The 26,101-nt window shown below is 42.6% G+C and overlaps 1 protein-coding gene across 1 annotated transcript in view; it reads left to right on the forward strand.

The window, feature by feature from the left end:
• The window catches only part of LOC126213559 (uncharacterized), a 641,937-nt gene that overhangs the window by 556,968 nt on the left and 58,868 nt on the right, over nt 1–26,101 (forward strand). Inside the window, exons 11-15 of the mRNA XM_049941391.1 lie at nt 616–1,050; nt 10,634–10,851; nt 13,295–13,514; nt 22,483–22,745; nt 25,551–25,813. Coding sequence (XP_049797348.1) covers nt 616–1,050; nt 10,634–10,851; nt 13,295–13,514; nt 22,483–22,745; nt 25,551–25,813 — 1,399 coding nt within the window. The remainder of the gene's footprint in view (nt 1–615; nt 1,051–10,633; nt 10,852–13,294; nt 13,515–22,482; nt 22,746–25,550; nt 25,814–26,101) is intronic.

A 26,101-nucleotide genomic window follows, 5' to 3' on the forward strand; every position in this document is an offset into this window, starting at 1 on the left:
ATGATGAAATGGAAGAAACTGAATTTATGTTGTTACGATGAGTTAATTAAAACAAGAACATTCAGAAAGATTCCTTGGAAACGAAATTGTAGGGCAGAAAAACGAAAGCAATTGAAAAAGTTAATATGGTGATTAAAATGGTGTGATGAAGGAAGAGAAATAAAAAAAAAATTTAAAACCAATTAATTGAATCAAATTATTATCAAACTTACATTGAGAAAGTTTTAAAAACAAAAAATTTTGAAGGACTTCATGAGATTAAAACTTCATGAGATGTTATAATCATTACACTATGCAACTAATCTACATAATGCTTCTTTATTAAAGCTGCAGAGCAGCGTGCGAAATTCAGAAACTCTTTTTGTCGATTACTCGCAAATGTGGGTCCGCCAGGGCGAACGGCTGCAAGGTGCGATACCTGGAACCTCGATCTACATCACCGTATAGACAGTTTCAAAAAGTCGATCCCACCACTGCGGACTTCTCCTTGTCGGAGAAACTCGTTTCCGACCGTGATCCGATGCCGTACGGCACAAAATCACCGACTAGGCTAAAGGTGGCTCGCGCTTTGCTAACTGACTCCGCTTTTCCTTCCCACTCACCGTTCCCCCGTAGCTCCCAAAGGTAAGGACACGGCGCCTCCCGTCCCACTGCCCCGGAAGAAACTCCCCGGCAAGGTCGACGACGCAGAGGCGCCCCCACATGCCGACCCGGCGGACGACGTCGACGGCGACGGCGCGGTCCCGCCCCCGCTGTCTCGCACCGGCTCGGGGAGCAGCCTGGGCATCTACGGCAGCGTGGGCCGCACGTTCGGCGCCGGCTCGTCCCTGCTGGCCATGTCGTCGGAGACGAGCAGTGTCGGGACCGGCTGCGCCGACGACGGTGCGGACGCGGACGACGGGCTGCTCGGCGTGGAGGAGTCGCTCTTCGACCGGGAGGCTGCCGTGCCCGAGGAGGAGTTCGTCGACTTGGAGGACGGGGAGGAGCGCGTCGGCGGCCGCCTGGGCCGCTGGCCCAACTCTGAGAACCTGCATGCGCTCCTGGGAAGAGGTTCGCCCACTCTAACAGTCTGCACCTAGCACTAACTCTCTCTCCTTACTAACGTACTAACTTGCTCTCTGCTCTTCTTGCGGCGTGTTTAATTGCTAAAATTTTTTGGGGTTTTGAGCTGTGGTCCTACAGAATTTTTTTGTTGAAGCCAGTTGTATGTGGAGGATGTCTTCAGGGGGGAATGTGACTGAGAGACCTGCTCTGCACCGCTAAGCAAAGTAAAATTTCACAATGAGGTAAAAAGTTTGAGTGCAGATGGCGACCGTCAGTTCTATTGAAGGTTCTGTGCTGAGAGGGAAGCTAAGCAGCTGATTTGCTGTACTTGACTTCAGAGAACAAACTTCCTCGTGACAACATTCGTACGTAAAACATTATCAGTTTTCTCGGCACATCAGATCGAGTTTTTGACAACCGCCACCGTCGTTTTCCTCGGGAGTGACAGACTGTCGAGGCTGCTGCTGTGGCGGACTTCTGTAGCCTATAGGTGGCTTGCGATAATTCTTTTTGTACTGTTACTGACTGTTGTGCAGAATATCGACACCACCTCACCGATTGTGAACTCGAGGAATCGGCAGTTGCGGTACACAGCTTAACACATACACACAGGATAATGTTTAATAAAACTAAAATTTTGTTTCGTGCGTGTACGTACTGTACTTCTGTTGTTAACCCCTTAATGCCAAGTAGTGGAAATTCGCATCCTACTAGTGCTGTGCCAATAATTGGAAGGTTAACTGTTTTTTATGAATGCCTGTGCCGGTAAGTGACGATTCTGCACGTAGTTCCCAACAGTTCTGACAAGTGCTGCATTCTCCCGAGTATTTCGGGTGCGTTTAAAGTGCCACGAATTTTGGTTCTTATCTTTTGTTCAGAAATTTATTCGAATGTTAATGTGCTAAAGAGGGTGTAGAAATTAAAATGCGCGAGAAGGGCTTCAACTGGGACAGCAGTTGTAACCTTAAGTAAGGCGCAGAATGAGGTAATGTAGAACTTCCTCTGAATTGTTGATACTCCAATGGGAGCAGTGGCCTCACCAGTGCAAATATGAACACAATCTGTGCCCCCTGACCCCAACCCACTCCTCAGTGTATTGATGGCACGCATCAACCAATCACAAGCAGTCTTTGGCTCCTGCCGAAATTTAAACTTGCGCGCAGTTGGTTTCGTTGTGAAATTCTCAGAGAAGTAGGTATGAGGTGTAGGGAGGAATGGGGAATATAGGCTCGCCTATTAAAAATTAAACGCCACTGGAAACGTGATGCTAATACTGTGTACCATAATTTTAACCTCGCTAATGGTGTCGCACAAGGAATAAGAGGGAGAAGCGAGAATGCCCGTAAGTTTCTTTGTACACTACTGGCCATTAAAATAATAGACAGGTATTCATTGGACAAATATATTATACTAGAACTGACATATGACAACATTTTCACGCAATTTGGGTGCATAGAAACTGAGAAATCAGTACCCAGAACAGCCACCTCTGGCCGTAATAACGGCCTTGATACGCCTGGGCATTGAGTCAAACAGAGCTCGGATGGCGTGTACAGGTACAGCTGCCCATGCAGCTTCAACACGATACCACAGTTCATCAAGAGTAGTGACTGGCGTATTGTGACGAGCCAGTTGCTCGGCCACCATTGACCAGACGTTTTCAATTGGTGAGAGATCTAGAGAATGTGCTGGCCAGAGCGGCAGTCGAACATTTTCTGTATACCGAAAGGCCCGTACAGGACCTGCAACATGCGTTTGTGCATTATCCTGCTGAAATGTAGGGTTTCGCAGGGATCGAATGAAGGGTAGAGCCAGGGGTCGTGACACATCTGAAATTTAACGTCCGCTATTCAAAGTGCCGTCAATGTGAACAAGAGGTGACCGAGACATGTAACCGATGGCCCCTCATACCATCACGCCGGGTGATACACCAGCATGGCGATGACGAATACACGCTTCCAATGTGCGTTCACCGTGATGTTGCCAAACATGGATGCGACCATCGTGATGCTGTAAACAGAAGCTGGAGTCATCCGAAAAAGTGACGTTTTGCCATTCGTGCACCCAGGTTCGTCGTCGAGTACATCATCGCATTGTCAAGGGTAACCGCAGCCACGGTCTCCGAGCTGATAGTCCGTGCTGCTGCAAACGTTGTAGAACTGTTCGTGCAGATGGTTGTCGTCTTGCATACGTGCCCATCTGTTGACTCAGGGATCGAGACGTGGCTGCACGATCCTTTACAGCCGTACGGATAAGATGCCTGTCATCTCGACTGCTAGTGATAAGAGGCTTTTGGGATCCAGCACGGCATTCCGTATTACCCTCCTGAACCCACAGATTCCATATTCTGCTAACTAACAGTCATTAGATCTAGACTAATGCGAGCAGCACTGTCGCAATACGATAAACCCCTATCGTGATAGGCTACAATCCAACCTTTATCAAAGTCGGAAACGTGATGGTACGCATTTCTCCTCCTTACACGAGGCATCACAACAATGTTTCACCAGGCAATGCCCGTCAACTGCTGTTTGTGTATGAGAAATCGGTTGGAGACTTTGCTCATGTCAACATGTTGTAGGTGTCGCCACCGGGCCAACCTTGTGTGAATGCTCTGAAAAGCTAATCATTTGCATATCACAGCATGTTCTTCCTGTCTGTTAAATTTTGCGTGTGTAGCACATCATCTTTGTGGTGTAGCAATTTTAATGGCCAGTAGTGTATATGACATGTCTTGCTAAAGAAGCACTCTGATATTTAGACCGTAACGCTCTTCAAAATCGCATGCATGTCAAATGCTATGTTTCACCAACTGTTCTGAGTAGCTCGCTAACAGTTTCAGCAGGTTTAAGAGTGGGGGGGAAAGTGAGCCGGTCGAGGTGCGATAAGGTACTCGAGTGTTTGCCGAACTGGTAACGTACCCGTACAGACCTGTTGGACATTGAATACTCCTGTCTTCCTAAATGACAACAGCAGTCTACTCATCACGAAGGTGTAGAAGAAACTGCAGCACTCAGTCACTGTGAATGTTGAAATAAACATTCTGCTTCGCGTTCACTGCAACCTGAACAAATTAGCTCCAGTTGAGGTATGGAAAACGCTCCCAAATTGTCACAGAACCACCTCTGGCCTCAAGTACATCCTACACATACCGTAGGTTAAATGCGTCAATTGAAAAGAGGCAAAATTGAGTCTGTGTCGGACTACCAGACAGGGACTCGAACCTGCAACCTTTGACATTTGCCAGCAAGTGGTCTGCCAACTGAGGTATCAGAGCGTGACTCTCACCTCACCCTCACAGCTTTACTTCTTCAGTACCTCGAATTTCTACTTTCCAAACTCCACAGATGTTCTCCTGCATCCATTGGGGAACTGCATCTCCTGGAAGAATGGTTGTTACAGAGACATTGCTTAGCTTCCAAAAACAATCTGCTAACCTGTGGCTAAGCCACGTCTCTGCAATATCGTTTCTTTCGCGTGGTAGACAGGAGAATTTCTGTGATGGTAGGAGGTGAGGTACTTGTCGAAGTAAAGGTATGAAGGTGGCTTGTGGATCATCTTTGGAGAACTGTCAGTAGAACACTTGCTGCTGTAAAGGCAAAAGTCCCAAGTTAGATTCCTTGTTTGACACACACCAGAAAGTTTCAAATTGGTGCGCGCACCACTGCAGACTGAAAATTCATTCCAGATTTTCAGTTTTGATTAGGTTGGAAGGAGTGGTGTTCATTAAATATCACATTGCACAGTTTTCGCTGTTTTAATTTTATTGTATTGCACTTCTGTTTCTTTTTTCTAACCTGCTTTTATTCTTTTTAAATTTATTGCCCTTGGGATTTTATCACCCTAGGTCTGGGGTCCATTTTGACTGATTAAAATACTGTCTGCCTCTTGTGACTATACATGTAAGTAGTTACTGTGACAATATATTATTGGATGGGAAAAAAACTGAACAAAATTTTCCCCTAGTGTGTATTTCAGATTTATGAAACGTACGGGAATGAGAGCACCACGTTTATTATTGAAAAACATTCATAGTGTGTGCTAGACAAGAAAGATATTTTCTGAAAAATATCGGTAATGGTATAATGCCAAAAGGCGAAAATCCTCTGAAATTTGAAACTAAGTAATAGGGATGGAAGAGACTTGAAACAGCAGCTGTACGAGGAGCTGATAATTCTGATTAATTGGGGAGGCGTCAAAGCCGTTCTTGAAGCCTTGACAGAGACTAATAAATCAAAATTGACACATAGGCTGTCCCCTTTGCTTTCAAATTTGTATTTTTGAGAACAGTTTGGAAGTTTGCAGTTTTGAAAGTCGCAGTCATAAAATAAATGGCAAGTTGTGCAACTTACTGATATATGGATCTCTATATTTCCAGCACTCATATTTCAAGGAAGTTGAGTCTTAAGAAGTTAATAAAAGCAGTGACTGTAACTAAAATGCTGATACCATATTATTTGTTCTTTAAAGTTGTTATACGGTTCAGTGGGCTTAGTATGAAGGCAGGACATAGATTTTTATACTTACATAAGGTACGGAAAAAAAGTTGCTTTAAAAAAATAATGAATATGTAATTTTCCTTTCTATGTGATTGTAATGTAAACCATTGGCAGTGACAAGTGGATTTATCACGATTTCTAATGTTCTGCGAATAGTTTGCAATCGGTGTTAGCTTCTCACAATTTTATCTTGCTGTATGTTATGTTTGTACATTCATAGCCTGTGATTTGGACATGCTTTGTACACTCTTTGAATTTGAAATAGCTACTGTACACATACTTCTGTGCATATTTGAAGTTGAGATTTCTACTTTAAGATGAGAAATATTAAAAATAAATAAAAATCACTAAAATTTAATAGTGTTGTAACCTACAGCAGTAAATACACACTTATGCAGTTACAGTATTTACTGGCCATCACATTAATAGAACTCAAATCACCTGATACTGTCTGTGAAAATTAAAGTTCACAAGAAAATGAATGGAGAAAAGGGAACTTGCATATGAGGATCTAGAAGACAGTGTGTATTGTCACATGCAACCAGTGACACTTCTCCATCTAAATTTATACTGCTCAAGCCACCATATGTTGTGTGGTGGAGGGTACTTTGTATACTAAAGTGACTTTCCCCCCTTTTTGGTTTCAGTCTTGAATGGTCTGCGGGAATAAAAATTGTCGGTAAGACTCCACATGAGCTCAAATATTCCTGATGTCACCATCATGGTCTTTTTGCAAAATGTAAGTAGTTGAAAGCATTACTCGCCCCGGTAACTGTGCACGTTAGTAAGACCGCATCGGAGACAAAGAGGAACGCCGGCTCCCGATCAGATCTGCCCGGTGGATTAATGATGGGGGATTGGCGTGCTGGCCAGCCAGGATGTGGTTTTTAGGTGGTTTCCCCCATCCCAGTGGGTGAATGCTGCGCTGATTCCCATGTTCTGCCTCAGAAACATGCTATGCAAACATTTAGGACAGTGAAATGTGGAATGACGACTATGAAAATTTGTGCCAGGCCGGTACTCGGACCGGGATTTCCCATTCGTCACAGGTGATCGCCATGTCATTAGGTTCTGAGCACGACTCACGGCCAGACCCAAACTTCCACGTGTCGTCAACTGTGTACCTACAACCTGTACGCATACGTCTGATATGTATATTTCCACAGAGGGAAGACATTTTAATTGAAAGACACTTGCACAGCGTCAGCGGATACGTACGATATTGCAGTGCCTGTTAATTCAGAAGTACAATTCAATATTTCTTTGGACATGTATGCATGTGCAGATAGATTGAGTATGCTGCTTTTGTATTTGGGTGGGGGGGGGGGGGGGGGTCGCACAGAACGCTGAAATTAGAATTGGAAAGCGAGATATGATTTGACTCTTTTGCGAACATACGCTCTCAGAATTTTAACAGTAAACCATGCAGATGCTGGAGTTGGATGAGCATCTCAGTGAATCTTTTGCACGTGCTAAACAGATCTGTCATGAAGTGCACCCCTTTAGTTTCGGTGACACTCAATAATAATGTGTGTTAGTTTCATGATACGATACTGTGTGAAGAGTTTGACAGGGCACTGAAAAACCTAAGTCAAAACAAGGCCCCGGGAGTAGACAACATACCATTAGAACTACTGATAGCCTTGGGAGAGCCAGTCCTGACAAAACTCAATCATCAGGTGAGCAAAATGTGTGAGACAGGCGAAATACCCTCAGACTTCAAGAAGAATATAATAATTCCAATCCCAAAGAAAGCGGGTGTTGACAGATGTGAAAATTACCGAACTACCAGTTTAATAAGTCACAGCTGCAAAATACTAACGCGAATTCTTTACAGACGAATGGAAAAACTGGTTGAAGCCGACCCCGGGGAAGATCAGTTTTGGATTCTGTAGAAATATTGGAACACGTGAGGCAATATTGACCCTACAACTTATCTTAGAAAATATATTAAGGAAAGGCAAACCTATGTTTCTAGCATTTGTAGACTCAGAGAAAGCTTTTGACAATGTTAACTGGAATAATCTCTTTCAAATTCTCAAGGTGGCAGGGGTAAAATACAGGGAGCGAAACGCTATTTACAATTTGTACAGAAACCAGACAGCAGTTATAAGAGGGGACGGACAAGAAAGGGAAGCGGTGATTGGGAAGGGAGTGAGACAGGGTTGTAGCCTCTCCCCGATGTTATACAATCTGTATATTGAGCAAGCAGTGAAGGAAACAAAAGAAAAATTTGGAGTAACTATTAAAATCCATGGAGAAGAAATAAAAACTTTGACAGTGAGATGAACATCAACAAAAGCAAAACGAGGATAATGGAATGTAGTCCAATTAAATTGGGTGATGCAGAGGGTATTAGATTAAAAATGAGACACTTAAAGTAGTGAAGCAATTTTGCTATTTGGGTAGCAAAATAACTGATGATGGTGGAGGTAGAGAGGTTATAAAATGTAGATTGGAAATGACAAGGAAAGTGTTTTAGAAGAAGAGAAATTTGTTAACATCAAGTATAGATTTAAGGGTCAGGAAGTTGTTTCTGAAAGTTTTTGAATGGAGTGTAGCCATGTATGAGAGTGAAACGTGGACGATAAATAGTTTGGACTCGAAAAGAATAGAAGCTTTTGAAATGTGGTGCCACAGAAGAATGCTGAAGATTAGGTGGGTAGATCAGATAACTAATAAGGAGGTATTGAATAGAATTGGGGAGAAGAGGAGTTTGTGGCACAACTTGACAAGAAGAAGGGAACGGTTGGTAGGACGTGTTCTGAGGCATAAATGGATCACCAATTTAGTATTGGAGGGCAGTGTGGAGGGTAAAAAGTGTAGAGGGAGACCAAGAGATGAATACACTAAGCAGATTCAGAAGGATGTAGGCTGCAGTAGGTACTGGGAGATGAAGAAGCTTTCACAGGATAGAGTAGCATGGAAAGCTGCATCAAACCAGTCTCTGGACTGAAGACCACAACAATGATGACAGTTTCATTGTGTTCCGCACTACTTGGGGCACTTCAGGACGGGCATCGAGAGGAAATGTTTCCGTGCCTATCACCCACAGGCTATTGCTGCTGACAGAGTAAAAGACCTGAGGCAGTACATCTGGGTGGGACGACAAATTTGGCAGCAGAGCAATGTCGTAACACAGTCCAGTAGGGGCAGCAGTGGCGTTGAGGAGACAGTGGTACAGGGTAGCCGGTAGTGATCTGCTCGATACGGTTGCCAGAAGAGAACTGACTGCCGCCTACTCTCTGCGACCCGTTAGATTGCCGTATTCTCAGGTCCCCAGCCCGTCGACTTGCACAGTTGTGGGTCGTGTGGCACAGTTACCACTTTTGGTCGAGGTGCTCGACCTATGACTTGTGCGGCTCTTGTCCTCGGTGCTCGTCTGTTTGTCGATGATAGAGATATGAGGAATGACTCGCACGATAGGTCATCAGTAGCCCACTTCACCTCTTCGTCAGTAACATTTATAAAATAAACTAGCTGCAGTGCCCAGTGTTACTTGCCACACAAAGTGATCGGCCCTGTGCCTTGTCGATACTTGTAGTGAAAGCGAGCTGCGTGGGAAACTGCAATCACTTTAAATCGAAGGGCGTATTTGAGTCGACGGGTGTCAATGGGTTGTGACAAATGAATAAGTCTTCATCTGCCGCATTTGTAAAAGTCAGGTTGTGGGCTTGTGGTTATGACTTGCAAATATACACCAATTTCGAACCAAAAGTTTAGTAGTAACAATTAAGTCATAGATTGTGCTCAGATTCGCTTTTAAATTGGCTTTATATCCACGACTTGCTTTAGTGTTTGTGTGGCACTGTGGATTTTAATAATAAAAATTACTGTGAAACAGGGACTGCAGTATCCTCTAGAGAGTATGTCAAATGTAACGACAGCATCTAATCGATACACAAGAATGTGCAATTGTCTTTCTGTCAAATTTTCGAGCTTTTGCTTGTCCGACAATCTAGTGGCGTCTGATGGCACTATCTCCAAGATGGGTATTGCTGCTGTAATTCATTCTTGCAAATAGAGATTGTGGTCAGTTTACCATAATATATTTCATATGTTACGCATTTAATTTTTCATTGTTTTCTTGGATGTAGGAATCCGAAATGCATTTGCCAAGAACTTTTAGAGATTTTTCGTAACAACCTTTCCCCTTTGTATATTATGTACGTATATGTTTCAAGCCAGATTATGAAATGTTGTGTAGGCAGTAATCTTCCTCTTGTTTTGCAGGTAGAGTGTGCATTATTTCATTGGAATAAAACTGTAGATTTGTGTGTGTTACAAACAAACACACACACTTTTCTTAATGGTTACAAATTTAGACAAGGAAGACTGGTTTTGATTGCTGGAGCACTTACCTTCATGTCTACAGTTGGTAGAAACAGCACTGCTCACAGACTGTTCTGATTGCTTACAGTACATAATGTATTTAAAAACTAACACACAACGTATACATAAAACACCTTTTTACAGTAAGTAACTCGTCAAACACGGTACAAACACATTTGACATCATTAAAAGTACTGTGCATTCTGTGGCACCATTTATTAAGACAGAAGTAAACGTCAAATCTGCTAGGGGGCACAATAGTTCTTACACTTACTTGATTAAATTTATTGTAACAAAGAAAGGTTATTATTATTATTATTATTATGACATTAAAACTGTAACTGAAGATGGTAGGAGACTCAACAACTGAATAAACATAAAATAAGGGAAGAGTATTGGAGAAGGTACATATTATAAATGAGCTGGTTGACATGTGATATTGAAGCGTAATTAAGGACATACAGCAGTAAAGTGCAAATTAACTTAAAAAGATGTGAGATTGCTAAGATAGAATAGAAATATTGCAGCACCGACTTGTCACAGCAGACAGCTGGTGTCACTTTTTCGAGGTGCGCCTAATTTGCGTTTGCCTACTCAGTAGCCGACGGGTCGACAATGACCCGATCTGTACTGCACCGTGTGCATCGTGGATAGTGACGGCAACCTTGCCATTTTTCCTCCTTCGAAAGTAATTAACACTGTTTTTTCTGTACTCAGTTATTTCTGAGGAATCGACCCGAGTAATCTGGGCTCCGCAGGGTCGGTGAGCTCGAAGCACAGCTCGACCGCACCGGACGAGGACGATACGGCCGTGGACGAAGGCATCGGCAACGACGACGCGGCCGAGGAGGTGGCGCGGGCTTTCGCGAGTGCCGCCGCCGAGTTGGAGGCGGCCATCTTGGCCGAGGACCTTGCCACGGCCACTGCAGAAGCCGAGGAGAATCCTGCTGCCGACTACAGCACCTTCGACCCTCCGGCAAGTGTGGCGCTCCTGCGCTCTGTCATTTTGTCGACTTACGTCTCGGAATGTACCTTACCTGCGATTTATCGATCGAACTCGGTACCTCACCGTCGGAGATCCGCCGTATTGTTAACTTGTGGTTTTCTGACGAGTTCTCACTTAGTTTGACTGATTTATCATCACCCACGCAACCTGCTGATCGGCTCGAGATCTCTCATCGAATGTTAATCGCAGTCCAAAATTTATTTGTCTTAGACTTTTCTTGTTATTCCTATGTGCCACTCGACATCTCTAGTATATGCGAGTAGCAATCTATATCCTTTTCATAATATTGCCACTGTTCAATCCTGGATTTTCCATTGTTCTGTTTCTAATATTGGTGATATTTCAACCTCGCTTTTCCATTGTTTGATTTTCCCTGAATTCAGAATTTAACATTGAGCAGTAGATCAGTCTCAGCAATTAATATATTATTTTATTTTGTTGAAAGTTGAGTTAAGAGTAAGTTAATCAGAATTGGACAATTTTATAAGAAACTCCTGAAAAATTATATACTATTTTTATCTAAAATTAATTGTCTTTCATACTTTGCTTAGAACAGTGAAGTACCATTCCATTGTGTATTTTACATGACATTTTTACTCTTCTTAATTACAAAATGTAATTGCAAAATCATCAGTCTGTTGTCAAAAAGTGTCGACCACCTGCTCCAGAGCATATAGCAGTGCCAGTATTCCACAAAGATGAGCACTAAATGGAAAAAATATATGTGTGTTGAACATCTTAATGTAATCGTACTTCATCAAAACAATACTACCGACATTTTCACAAATTCACGCTGTGGATGATTTTCTTAGCAAAATAACCTTGAAATGTATCAGCATGAGCCAGTGATGAAGTGTGCATTGTTACAACAATAATGGAAACTTCTTATAATTGGATGCAGCATTAACAGGTGATGTGTTCCTATCTCAAAATAACCAAACGTGCTTCCCACACAACTTACGCTTTGTTTCTTTCTTACATTTTCTTGCAGGTGCAAGACAGTTAAAACTATTTTTTACAGCTTGCTTCTTTGACTCACATGCTGACACGAAAAAAATTCGCACTGGACTGAAGACAAACCAGTACCTAATTTAACTGACCGCATGGTCCCAGCTCAATAACTTTTATAACATACTGATAATGAACTTAATTTCCTTCTTTGTTAAAATTTAAAATGTAATTAAATTTGTGTAATATCAGTAATTTTACAACAGACTTTGTATTATAGATTACATGACTTTTTAACTAGTGAAATTACAAACATTTCTATTTTCATCTCTCATTTCTTATAATTTAATAATATTATTACTAAGGGCTTTATTCAGCCACATGAATGCAAAATTTTATTGCTGTATTTTTTTTACAGTAGAAATTTTTATAAAACTGTAACTTCTGTAAACAGTTAAGAGTTTAATTGACATGAACAGTGCACTTCTCCATACATGATTATTACTGGTTGACATTATTAGTTTATCCAATTACTAGTTTATAGGTGAAAGAGTGATGTTGTTGTGGTCTTCAGTCCAGAGACTGGTTTGATGCAGCTCTCCATGCTAATCTATCCTGTGCAAGATTCTTCATCTCCCAGTACCTACTGCAGCCTACATCCTTCTGAATCTGCTTAGTGTATTCATCTCTTTGTCTCCGATTTTTACCCTCCACGCTGCCCTCCAATACTAAATTGGTGATCCCTTGATGCCTCAGAATATGCCCTACCAACTGATCCCTTCTTCTAGTCAAGTTGTGCCACAAATTCCTCTTCTCTCCAATTCTATTCAATACCTCCTCATTAGTTATGTGGTCTATCCATCTAATCTTCAGCATTCTTCTGTAGTACCGCATTTCGAAAGCTTCTATTCTCTTCTTGTCTAAACTATTTATCGTCCACATTTCACTTCCATACATGGCTACACTCCACACAAATACTTTCAGAAACGACTTCCTAACACTTAAATCTGTACTTGAAGTTAACAAATTTCTCTTCTTCAGAAACACTTTCCTTGCCATTGCCAGTCTACATTTTATATCCTCTCTACTTCGACCATCATCAGTTATTTTGATCCCCAAATAGCAAAGCTCATTTACTACTTTAAGCGTCTCGTTAGGAAATAGGAAATGAGAAAGAGTGATAACTGAAAAATAAGCAAAATTTAGAAATATCTGTTAAAAAAAAAACTGAGGGCACAAATGTGAAATATACATTTTTACCGAGTTGTATACTAGTTTGCAGAACATGTTCTCCAGTACTACTTGACGTTGGCAGTTACGTTTTGCGTACTCCCTTTTTGTTTTTACCACATACTACATTATAACTGGACTCAGGCGGTTACATTTCACTTCATGCCATTTAGCACACAGTTAAGTTAATGGCACTGTGCCAAACTGGAGAGTAATGACAGTCGTCTTCCCACAGTGCCCGAAGAGCCTCAGGGCGGCCAACCTTCCGCCGCAGTTGCCCCCGTCGCCTGACCCGCCCGCAGTGGTGGCGGACGCCGAGGAGTGGCACTATGAGATTCCGGCTCCGCCCTCGGCATTCAGGGATTCGGCGGAGACTCCGCCGCCGACACCGTGGTCTTACGAGGAAGGGGAGGTGCGCAGCAAAGCCAACCCTCTGTACGACAGCTGTGAGTTCGGTAAGAAAGAGTTCGTTTTTCTGACATTCCTTTTTGCAGACGGTCATAGGTTTGTTGCCCACACCGTGACTCCACAAGTTGCACGGGTCTCAAAAATCGATGCTTGCTGTGACCTCACCATATCTTGTGTGGATACATTAGGAATAATTCGACTGTTAGGAAAATGTACATCTGCATCTTACTGCGCAAGCTTGTGGTGGAGGTTGCTTCTGGTGATACTAACCAATCCTCCATTTGACCACCACCACCCCCATTTGACCACCACCACCCCCATTTGACCACGACCCCCCCCCCATTTGACCCCCCCCCATTTGACCACCCCCCATTTGAGCACCACCACCCCCATTTGAGCACCACCACCCCCATTTGAGCACCACCACCCCCATTTGAGCACCACCACCCCCATTTGAGCACCACCACCCCCATTTGAGCACCACCACCCCCATTTGAGCACCACCACCCCCATTTGAGCACCACCACCCCCATTTGAGCACCACCACCCCCATTTGAGCACCACCACCCCCATTTGAGCACCACCACCCCCATTTGAGCACCACCACCCCCATTTGAGCACCACCACCCCCATTTGAGCACCACCACCCCCATTTGAGCACCACCACCCCCATTTGAGCACCACCACCCCCATTTGAGCACCACCACCCCCATTTGAGCACCACCACCCCCATTTGAGCACCACCTCCGCCACCCCCATTCGACCACCACCACCCCCACTACCACTACCACTACCACTTTCCATCCACGAATGGCATGAAGGAATGATGATTGTTGGTAAGTCACTGTATTGTCTCTGATTTGTAGAACTTTTTCATGGTGGTCCCTTTCCAAGTTATTTGTGGGAATGAAGTGTTTGAAGCTCAAGTTGTGGGTTGTAAGAGAGCTAAAACCTTTCTTAATGATCTGTCATTCTGATGCTTTATGTGATAACATTTACCTTGATTATTTTCTTACATTTCTCTTCTCTTATTGATGCTGTGGACCTGCTATGCAGTGCCATTCGTCGTACCGTGTAACTTTATCTCCCTCTGCAGTGGGTCGAGGGCTGTAAGAGTGTTCACACGTGCAGCGATTAGCTACAAAATTGTGTAACAACCCTTAATAAACTTTTCTGTATTTTACTTCTCATAAAACAGTTACAGGTCGCTATCGGTCTACTTGTACGTATCCGAGCTTATGACAGAATGTTATCACAGAAGTGAGTGACAGATTACTGAACACTCCGTAGCTGTCGTCGTCAGCCCCTCTCGGTCTGCGCCTTCTGTGACACGTCAGAGTTGTGACGCCAAACTGTAAGCGACCCCTCCGTAGCAGGTGGAAGTGCTCCGTCACTGTCACTGTCACATTTTGTCGATCGTCTGCACTCACATTTTGGTCCTCACTTCTGTTCGTAGATTAAAAACGAGCTTGCACAGGGGGAAATTCTTTCTTTACACTACTTACCTAAATAACTTTCTCATCGATGATCTTTCATCGGTTTAACAGGAAGAAGTGAAATGTGTACTTACATAATAACAACGTGTTACACATATGAAAAAGTAATATGTTGTTCAACTTTTCCCAGAAAGTACCATCTTGAAATGTCAATAGTAAACCACTGTAATGCACAAGGCCTCTCTTTTAATGTCTGTCACTGGAGTTTGTTGAGCATCTCTGTAACCATGCCACTGGCTAAACAATCCTGTAACGAATGTGCCACATACACTACTGGCCATTAAAATTGCTGCACCAAGAAGAAATGCAGATGATAGATGGGTCTTCAATGGACAAATATATTATACTAGAACTGACATGTGATTACATTTTCACGCAATTTGGATGCATAGATCCTGAGAAATCGGTACCCAGAACAACCACCTCTGGCCTTGATACGCCTGGGTATTGAGTCAAACAGAGCTTGGATGGCGTGTACAGGTACAGCTGCCCATGCAGCTTCAACACGATACCACAGTTCATCAAGAGTAGTGACTGGCGTATTGTGACGAGCCAGTTGCTCTGCCAGACATTTTCAATTGGTGAGAGATCTGGAGAATGTGCTGGCCGGGGCAGCAGTCGAACATTTTCTGTCTCCAGAAAGGCCCATACAGGACCTGCAACATGCGGTCGTGCATTATCCTGTAGGGTTTCGCAGGGATCGAATGGAGGGTAGAGCCACGGGTCGTAACACATCTGAAATGTAACGTCCACTGTTCAAAGTGCAGTCAGTGCGAACAAGAGGTGACTGAGACATGTAACCGATGGCACCCCATACCATCACGCCAGGTGATATGCCAGAATGGTGATGGCGAATACACGCTTCCAATGTGCGTTCACCGTGATGTCGCCAAACACAGATGCGACTATCGTGATGCTGTAAAGAGAACATGGATCTGTCTGAAAAAATGACATTTTGCCATTCGTGCACCCAGGTTCGTTGTTGAGTACACCATCGCAGACACTCCTGTCTGAGATGCAGCATCAAGGGTAACCACAGCGATGGTATCAGAGCTGATAGTCCGCACTGCTGCAAATGTCGTAGATCTGTTCGTGCAGATGGTTGTCGTCTTGCAAATGTCCCCATCTGTTGACTCAGGGATCGAGATGTGGCTGCACAATCCGATACAGCCGTGCGGATAAGATGCTTGTCATCTCGAATGCTAGTGATACGAGGCCATTGGGATCCAGCACGATTTTCCGTGTTACCCTCCTGAACCCACCGATTCCGTATTCTGCTAACAGTCATTGGATCTCGACCGACGCGAGCTGCAATGTCGCGATACGATAAACCGCAATCATGATAGGCTACAATCCGACCTTCATCAAAGTCGGAAATGTGATGGTACGCATTTCTCCTCCTTACACGAGGCTCCACAACGACGTTTCGCCAGGCAATGCCGGTCAACTGCTGTTTGTGTATGAGAAATTGGTTGGAAACTTTCCTCATGTCAGCACGTTGTAGGTGTCGCCACTGGCGCCAACGTTGTGTGAATGCTCTGAAAAGCTAAACATTTGCATATCACAGCATCTTCTTCGTGTCGGTTAAATTTCGCATCTGTAGCACGTCATCTTCGTGGTGTAGCAATTTTAATGGCCAGTAGTGAACATACATACATAAATCCTCGTTCCATAGATCATGAATACAACATTTCGTAATGATGTGGTATGTGTCAGTTTAACATCAGTTTTCTTTACACAAATTAATTAATTAATTTTTTCTTCTTTTCTTTTTTTTACTTTTTTTAATATTTTAATTTTAATTTTTTAAATTTTACAGTAATTTATTTATTTTTACAGTTATTACTTCATATTTAAGAATTCCTCTATTCAGTAGAAGTAGTTGGCATTCAGAAATTCTTTTAATTTGCTTTTAAATGTTGGTTGGCTGTCTGTCAGACTTTTAATACTATTTGCCAATTGACAAAAGATTTTTGTGGCATCATGACTCTCCCCTTTATGTGCCAAAGTGAGATTTAACTCAGAATAGTGATGATCATCCTTTCTTTTAGTGTTGTAGGGCTGGGTAATTGGAAGCTCACTATACAACAGAAGAAAACAACCAGTTGTAACATTACCCTGTTTATGTGCCTCCAGTAGCTGTGCCAGAGTCGAATCGGCCTGAAAAATGATTGTGAAAAATATGGTGTTTCAGATAATGTCTACATCAGGCTTAAAGTCCAAAACATTTTAATTGCATTTTCATATTAAATAATCTACTGTTAGTGGACAGATCAAGACTCATTTACTATAATTTATGCCCGTATAAAAGGTAAGCCACATACTACCCTCTATTGACATTCAGTAATGAGGACGATTTTTAGAGTGCAGTAACCTAACACAGGCGTACTGATTCACAACGGTGAACGTGTGGCAAGTAAATCGTAACACTTTTGCTAATTACATTGTCCTTCCAAGTAGGCAGTCATACCGAAATGTAAACATTGTACAAAGTAAGCCTAATTTGCATATAACACAGTTTACACAGTTTTTTATATTAGTCGCAAGTTCACAGTAAATCATTAAAGACAAACACCGAATTACTGAATCATTTCCTGGACGCAAAATTTACATAAAACTAGATACACTGAATGAGCTGTAATTTGTGTTTCGTAACCTGCTGCAGACGGGCTGAAATAGCTCCTGGCAGCGTCTCTTTTACAAGGTTGCAATAATTAGCAATACATCCAACTATAGTTATTTGCTGTCTTTTTTACAAATTGCACTTAAAGATTTATGTTTCTGACCAAATGAAAGTTATTCTAATTGTGAAGTTTTAGATATAACAATAATAGCTATTCACTTACGCTGTCTGATTTGCCAAAATTTTATTTCAGTAACTAAATGAGTGGAATAGTTTCTAACGTATTTCCAGCATTAGCTGTATAAATGCTTCACTTATTTATACATATTTTTATCTACTTTATCTGAAAGTTAGTAATGGGATATGAAACTTTCTGGCAGATTAAAACTGTGTGCCAGACCGAGACTTTAACTCGGGACCTTTGCCTTTCGCAGGCAAGTGCTCTACCATCTGAGCTACCCGAGCACGACTCACACCCCGTCCTCGCAGCTCAGATGGTAGAGCACTTGCCCGTGAAAGGCAAAGGCCCCGTGTTCGAGTCTTAGTCCGGCACACAGTTTTGATACGCCAGGAAGTCTCGTATCGGCACACACTCCGCTGCAGAGTGAAAATCTCATAATGGGATGTGTGTTTACGTTTGAAGAAAAGACATCAAAATCTGAAATCGCTGGCAGTTATAATCGGCATGGTTTTTAGCTAAATTTTCCACGTTAATGAATTCTGATTAACTGAGTGAATGTAATGTATAATAAAGTTAAGCTGGCTAAGCCTCGAGTTACTATTAGCTATTACATATTTCTAGATTTCCGGAAAGCACTTGACACGGTGCCCCATGGCAGGCTGTTAATGGAAGTATGCTCACAATTACGGAAGTGGCTTGAAGACTTCCTAAGCTATAAACCCAGTACGTTGCCCTCGGCGGTGAATGTCCGTCAGAGATGAGGAGTGCCCCAGAAAGTGTAATAGGGTCACTATTATTCTCTGTATACATAAAGAAACTGGTGCATGGGATGGGCAGCAATCTTCAGTTGTTTGCTGACGATGCTGCGGTGTACGTAGGTGCTGAAGTTGAGTGGCTGTAGGGAGATGAAAGACGACTTGGAGAAAATTTCTAGCTGGTGTTATGAATAACAGTGATTTTTAAATGTAGAAAAATGTAAGTTGATGTGGATGAACAGGAGAAACAAATTCCTAAAGTTGAAATACAGCATTGGTAGTGTCCTGTTAGACACAGTCGTGTCGTTCGAATATCTGGGGGTAACGTTGCGAGGCGATACGAAATGCGACGAGCGCATGAGGATTGTGGTAGGGTAGGCGAACGGTCAATTTTAGTTTATTAGGAGACTTTTGGGAAAGTGTGTTTCATCTGTACAGGAGGCCTCATATGGGGTGCTAGTGCGACCTATTCTTGAGTGCTGCTCGAGTGTTTGCAATCCGCACCAGGACAGATTGAGAGAAGACATAGAAGCAATTCAAAGTGGTTGTTGTTGTGGTGGTCTTCAGTCCTGAGACTGGTTAGATGCAGCTCTCCACGCTTCTCTATCCTGTGCAAGCTTCTTCATCTCCCAGTACCTACTGCAACCTACATCCTTCTGAATCTGCTTAGTGTATTCATCTCTTGGTCTCCCTCTACGATTTTTACCCTCCACGCTGCCCTCCAATACTAAATTGGTCATCCCTTGATGCCTCAGAACATGTCCTACCAACCGATCCCTTCTTCTGGTCAAGTTGTGCCACAAACTCCTCTTCTCCCCAATCCTATTCAGTACCTCCTCATTAGTTATGTGATCTACCCATCTAATCTTCAGCATTCTTCTGTAGCACCACATTTCGAAAGCTTCTATTCTCTTCTTGTCCAAACTATTTATCGTCCACGTTTCACTTCCATACATGGCTACACTCCATACAAATACTTCCAGAAAAGACTTCCTGACACTTAAATCTATACTCGATGTTAACAAATTTCTCTTCTTCAGAAACGATTCCCTTGCCATTGCCAGTCTACATTTTATATCCTCTCTACTTTGACCATCATCAGTTATTTTGCTCCCCAAATAGCGAAACTCCTTTACTACTTTAAGTGTCTCATTTCCTAATCTAATTTCCTCAGCATCACCCGACTTAATTCTACTACATTCCATTATCCTCGTTTTGCCTTTGTTGATGTTCATCTTATATCCTCCCTTCAAGACACCATCCATTCCGTTCAACTGCTCTTCCAAGTCCTTAGCGTCTCTGACAGAATTACAATGTCATCGGCGAACCTCAAAGTTTTTATTTCTTCTCCATGGATTTTAATACCTACTCCGAATTTGTCTTTTGTTTCCTTTACTGCTTGCCCAATATACAGATTGAATAACATCGGGGAGAGGCTACAACCCTGTCTTACTCCCTTCCCAACCACTGCTTCCCTTTCGTGCCCCTCGACTCTTATAACTGCTATCTGGTTTCTGTACAAATTGTAAATAGCCTTTCGCTCCCTCTATTTTACCCCTGCCACCTTTAGAATTTGAAAGAGAGTATTCCAGTCAACATTGTCAAAAGCTTTCTCTAAGTCTACAAATGCTAGAAACGTAGGTTTGCCTTTCCTTAATCTTTCGTCTAAGATAAGTCGTAAGGTCAGTATTGCCTCACGTGTTCCAGTATTTCTACGGAATCCAAACTGATCTTCCCCGAGGTCGGCTTCTACTAGTTTTTCCATTTGTCTGTAAAGAATTCGTGTTAGTATTTTGCAGCTGTGGCTTATTAAACTGATTGTTTGGTAATTCTCACATCTGTCAACACCTGCTTTCTTTGGGATTGGAATTATTATATTCTTCTTGAAGTCTGAGGTTATTTCGCCTGTTTCATACATCTTGCTCACCAGATGGTAGAGTTTTGTCAGGACTGGCTCTCCCAAGGCCGTCAGTAGTTCCAATGGAATGTTGTCTACTCCGGGGGCCTTGTTTCGACTCAGGTCTTTCAGTGCTCTGTCAAACTCTTCACGCAGTATCGTATCTCCCATTTCATCTTCATCTACATCCTCTTCCATTTCCATAACATTGTCCTCAAGTACATCGCCCTTGTATAGACCCTCTATATACTCCTTCCACCTTTCTGCCTTCCCTTCTTTGCTTAGAACTGGGTTTCCATCTGAGCTCTTGATGTTCATACAAGTGGTTCTCTTATCTCCAAAGGTCTCTTTAATGTTCCTGTAGGCAGTATCTATCTTACCCCTAGTGAGATAAGCCTCTACATCCTTACATTTGTCCTCTAGCCATCCCTGCTTAGCGATTTTCCACTTCCTGTCGATCTCATTTTAGAGACGTTTGTATTCCTTTTTGCCTGCTTCATTTACTGCATTTTTATATTTTCTCCTTTCATCAATTAAATTCAATCTTTCTTCTGTTACCCAAGGATTTCTACTAGCCCTCGTCTTTTTACCTACTTGATCCTCTGCTGCCTTCACTACTTCATCCCTCAAAGCTACCCATTCTTCTTCTACTGTATTTCTTTCCCCCATTCCTGTCAATTGTTCCCTTATGCTCTCCCTGAAACTCTGTACAACCTCTGGTTCTTTCAGTTTATCCAGGTCCCATCTCATTAAATTCCCACCTTTTTGCAGTTTCTTCAGTTTTAATCTACAGGTCATAACCAATAGATTGTGGTCAGAGTCCACATCTGCTCCTGGAAATGTCTTACAATTTAAAACCTGGTTCCTAAATCTCTGTCTTACCATTATATAATCTATCTGATAACTTTTAGTATCTCCAGGATTCATCCAGGTATACAACCTTCTTTTATGATTCTTGAACCAAGTGTTAGCTATGATTATGTTATGCTCTGTGCAAAATTCTACCAGGCGGCTTCCTCTTTCATTTCTTAGCCCCAATCCATATTCACCTACTATGTTTCCTTCTCTCCCTTTTCCTACACTCGAATTCCAGTCACCCATGACTATTAAATTTTCGTCTCCCTTCACAATCTGAATAATTTCTTTTATTTCATCATACATTTCTTCAATTTCTTCGTCATCTGCAGAGCTAGTTGGCATATAAACTTGTACTACTGTAGTAGTTGTGGGCCTCGTATCTATCTTGGCCACAATAATGCGTTCACTAAGCTGTTTGTAGTAGCTTACCCGCGTTCCTATTTTCCTATTCATTATTAAACCTACTCCTGCATTACCCCTATTTGACTTTGTGTTTATAACCCTGTAGTCACTTGACCAGAAGTCTTGTTCCTCCTGCCACCGAACTTCACTAATTCCCACTATATCTAACTTTAACCTATCCATTTCCCTTTTCAAATTTTCTAACCTACCTGCCCGATTAAGGGACCTGACATTCCATGCTCCGATCCGTAGAACGCCAGTTTTCTTTCTCCTGATAATTCAGAGTTGGGCTGCTATATTTGTTACTGGTAGGTACAGAAAGTATGCAACTGTTACGGAGATGCTTCGGGATCTCAAATTGGAATCCCTGGAGGCGAGAAGACTTTCTTTTCGAGGAGCACTGTTGAGAAAATTTAGAGAGCCTGCATCTGAAGCTGACTGCAGAATGATTGTGTCCTGCAATTTGAATTGCATGCAAGGTCCATGTAGGAAGGGCACGAGCACTTTGGACTCGTACGGAGGCAGATACAGTTGTTCTTCCCTCATTCTGTTTGCGAATGGAGCAGGAAAGGAAATTACTATTAGTGGCGTGTAGTACCCTCCACCTTGCACGGTAAGTTGGAGTGTGGAAAATTTGTGTAGATGTAGATTTAGACTTTTGGTACTGTACCCGTGTCGCAAAAGTAACATTGTCGAAGACATTTGTGAAAAAAATCATTTTTGTGGGAAGAAAAGTGTAACAGCTGGAAAGAATCCACTCGCTACGTCACACAGTCGTGCCGAGATCTCGCATTTGCTCGCAGTGTCGGATTCGTCTGTGGCGAAAGAGAAGTCCGACAGCTCCGGGGAGCCGACTGCGGCCACAGAACTGAGGAATTCCGGCCAGACGACGGACGGCAGTAATGCGCCGGAGCCGGAGGAAGAGGTGGCCGACCTGCAGCGGGCACTGACGGGTGCGGAGCGGCAGCTGCAGGGCGTGCTGGACGCTAAGGCGCGCCTACTGCTGCCGCAGCCACAGCCGCAACTCATCCAGGGCCCAGCGGCGGATGCGGACGCGGTTCTCAAGGTGAGTTGGCCCCCTGCTCTGTGGTGGGCAGCCTCCGACGACTGTACTCAAACGGAGCTGACTACTTGTCGTCGCCGATTAGATTAGATTAGCACTTGTTCCATAGATCATGAATACGACACTTCGTAATGATGTGGAACGTGTCAGGATAATAAAAGGTGTCTATACAAGATATTACATTACACAAAATATTACATGACACTTAATATTTTTATTTTTTTTAATTTTTATTTTATTTATTTATTTATTTATTTATTTTTTGTGAGGGTTGGGGAAATTACCCACTATCCATGTCCAAAAATTCATCTAATGAGTAGAAGAAGTTGCCATTAAGAAATTCTCTTAATTTTGTTTTAAATGCTATATGGCTATCTGTCGGACCTTTGATGCTATTAGGTAGGTGACCAAAGACTGTTGTGACAGCATAATTTACCCCCTTCTGAGCCAAAGTTAGATTTAACTTTGAGTAGTAAAGATCATCCTTTCTCCTAGTGTTGTAGCCATGTACACTGCTATTACTTTTGAATTCGTTCTGATTGTTAATAACAAATTTCATAAGTGAATATATATATTGTGAGGCTACAATGAAGATCTGTAGCTCTTTAAATAAGTGTCTGCAGGATGATCTTGGATGAGCTCCAGCAATTATTCTGATTACACGCTTTTGTGCAATGAACACTCTTTTACTCAATCATGAGTTACCCCAGAATATGATGCCATACGAAAGCATAGAATGAAAATAGGCGTGGTAAGCGAATTTATATCGCCAAAATTTGCAGTGACCCTAATAGCATAAGTAGCTGAACTCAAACATTTCAGCAGATTCTCAGTGTGTTTTTTCCAGTTCAACCCCTCATCAATGCAACACCTAGAAATTTTGAATATTCTACCTTAGCTACCGATTTCTGATCGAAGTCTATATTTATTAATGGTGTCATTCCATTTACTGTGTGGAACTGTATATACTGTGTTTTGTCAAAGTTTAATAAGAGCCCATTTCCAGAGAACCACTTAATGATTTTCTGAAAAACATCGTTTACAATTTCACCAGTTAATTCTTGTCTGTCGGGTGTGATAGCTATACTTGTATCATTGGCAAAAAGTAGCAGCTTTGCATCTTCGTGAATATAGAATGGCAAGTCATTAATATATATTAAGAACAGCAGAGGACCCAAGACCGAACCTTGCGGCACCCCATTCTTGATTGTTCCCCAGTTAGAGAAATCACCAGTTTTTTGGATATTATGTGAACTGCTTATTTCAACTTTCTGCACTCTTTACTCAGAGCATTTAATATTTCATTAGTGAAAGTATATATTGCATTTTCTGTTGAGAAACCCTTCTGGAAACTAAACTGACATTTTGCTAAAACTTAATTTTTACAAAGGTGTGAAGCTACTCTACAGTACATTACTTTTTCAAGAATTTTGGATAAGGCAGTCAGAAGAGAGATTGGGCGGTAGTTGTTGACATCAGACGTATCCCCTTTTTTATGCAGTGGTTTAACAATGGCATACTTCAGTCTGTCCGGGAAAATACCCCGCTTCAGAGAGCTGTTGTGTCTACCGTTTGATCGAAGGTGTGTCATCGTAAAAGCAAACAGTGATTGTTCCTCCAGGTGCCTTGTTCAAGAAAATGAAAGAAAATACATTTTAGAACTATCTGTACCTGGCCACACTTTTCTGAGAGTCAATCTGCTTAAATGGAAAAGAAAGAAAAGAGAAATCATACGTTTCTAATGCGCATGGGTATTGGATATACGTCCTAATCTCCTCGCCCCTCTCTCTGTCCATCTCGTCCAAAGCTCGTGGTCTCGTGGCTAGCATTGCTGCCCCTGGATCACGGGGTCCCAGGTTCAATTCCCGGCTCAGTTGGGGATTTTCTCTGCTCGGGGACTGGATGTTTGTGTTGTTTTCATCATCATCTTTCATGACAGTGGCTAGATTAAACGGTGAAAAAAATTGTACGGTGTAAAAATTGAGACTATGTACGGACACTGATGACCCCGCAGTTGAGTGCCCCATAAACCAGTCATCATCATCATCATCATCATCATCTTCATATGTCCATCTCCTCCTTCCTGTTCATTTGTCCATTTTGTCCCATCTCTCTGTCCATCTCCCCTCCCACCATCTCTCTGAGCTGGTGCCCTGTTTATTGTTATTGCAAATTCGGATTCTGTAATAGTATTCTAATCCTAAGCGAATAAGCCATAAATACAACTTTCCCGTTTGCTAACAGTGTCTCAAGACTTTATATTTTATATACATAATTATATATTAAGAAGTATATTGTCTGTATGTGTCTAATCATTTATTACAGTGACGTGTAAAACTTTGAAGAAAATTAGAAAGGTACATTTTGAGATTTTTGGTAACAGTGATGTACCTGATATATTTAGTACCTGAAAACGTGCCCACATTTTCATTATTGTAACGTTTCACCTATCATTATGTGCATATTACAAATGTACCAGATGGCATTCCAGTCGGTATATGAAAAAACACGTAATTGAATGCAATGTTGTCAGAATTTTGAAGCAATCTCTGAAGAACATTTTGATATTTGAGATTTTGTAGAAAGCGACACCTACGCTTGTACTCGCATAGAAACAGTAACTGTTCCTAATTGCAGGTCTCTGAAAGTTTTTGACTCGATGCGTCAAAATTTTGCCACAGTGTCGCATTGGAATACGCGTGTGTTTTTACATACCCGTTTACGAGCTCACGTGGAAAAGTACGAAGTGTGGAAAGCGCAGTCTGCACTCGTAGAGTGGAGTTATTCCCGGGACACCTCCATTCGCAGGACACAGACGACGGACCTGCCGGGGACGGCACGTCGGACGTGCCGGACGTCGGGGAAGACTCGTCCGTGTCGCAGGAGAACCACAGCCACAGCCTGCTGAACCACCACCACGCGGGGCACCTGCACCGGCACACTGCCGACGAGCACCACCACGACCACCGTCACCATCTCCACCACCACGACGACCACCACCACCACGACCCGCACTCTGCTAATGTGGGGATGCCGGCGTACCTCACGGAGACCATCGACACTCTGGAAGGGTGAGTCTCGCAAACTCTCGAGGCGGCATTACGGGGCAGGTGGTTTTATAATCTAAGAAAAGCCAATCGAGATAACTGTGAAATTGGGAGACAGAATTGCCTTTTGGAGGCAAAACGTGTAGCACTGTGACAGGATTCTGGGTGACAAAATTGTGAAAACAGTCTAGGTATGGTATTCAAACAGTGGAAAATCCAAGGTGGAATGTAACAATATCGTGAGAAGTAAAGCTGCTACTCACCATATAGTGGGGATGCTGAGTCGCTGATAGGCCAACTTTACTTGTCGTA

This window comes from Schistocerca nitens, chromosome 11 (assembly GCF_023898315.1).
Source record: "Schistocerca nitens isolate TAMUIC-IGC-003100 chromosome 11, iqSchNite1.1, whole genome shotgun sequence".
NCBI classification, from domain to species: Eukaryota; Metazoa; Arthropoda; class Insecta; order Orthoptera; family Acrididae; genus Schistocerca; species Schistocerca nitens.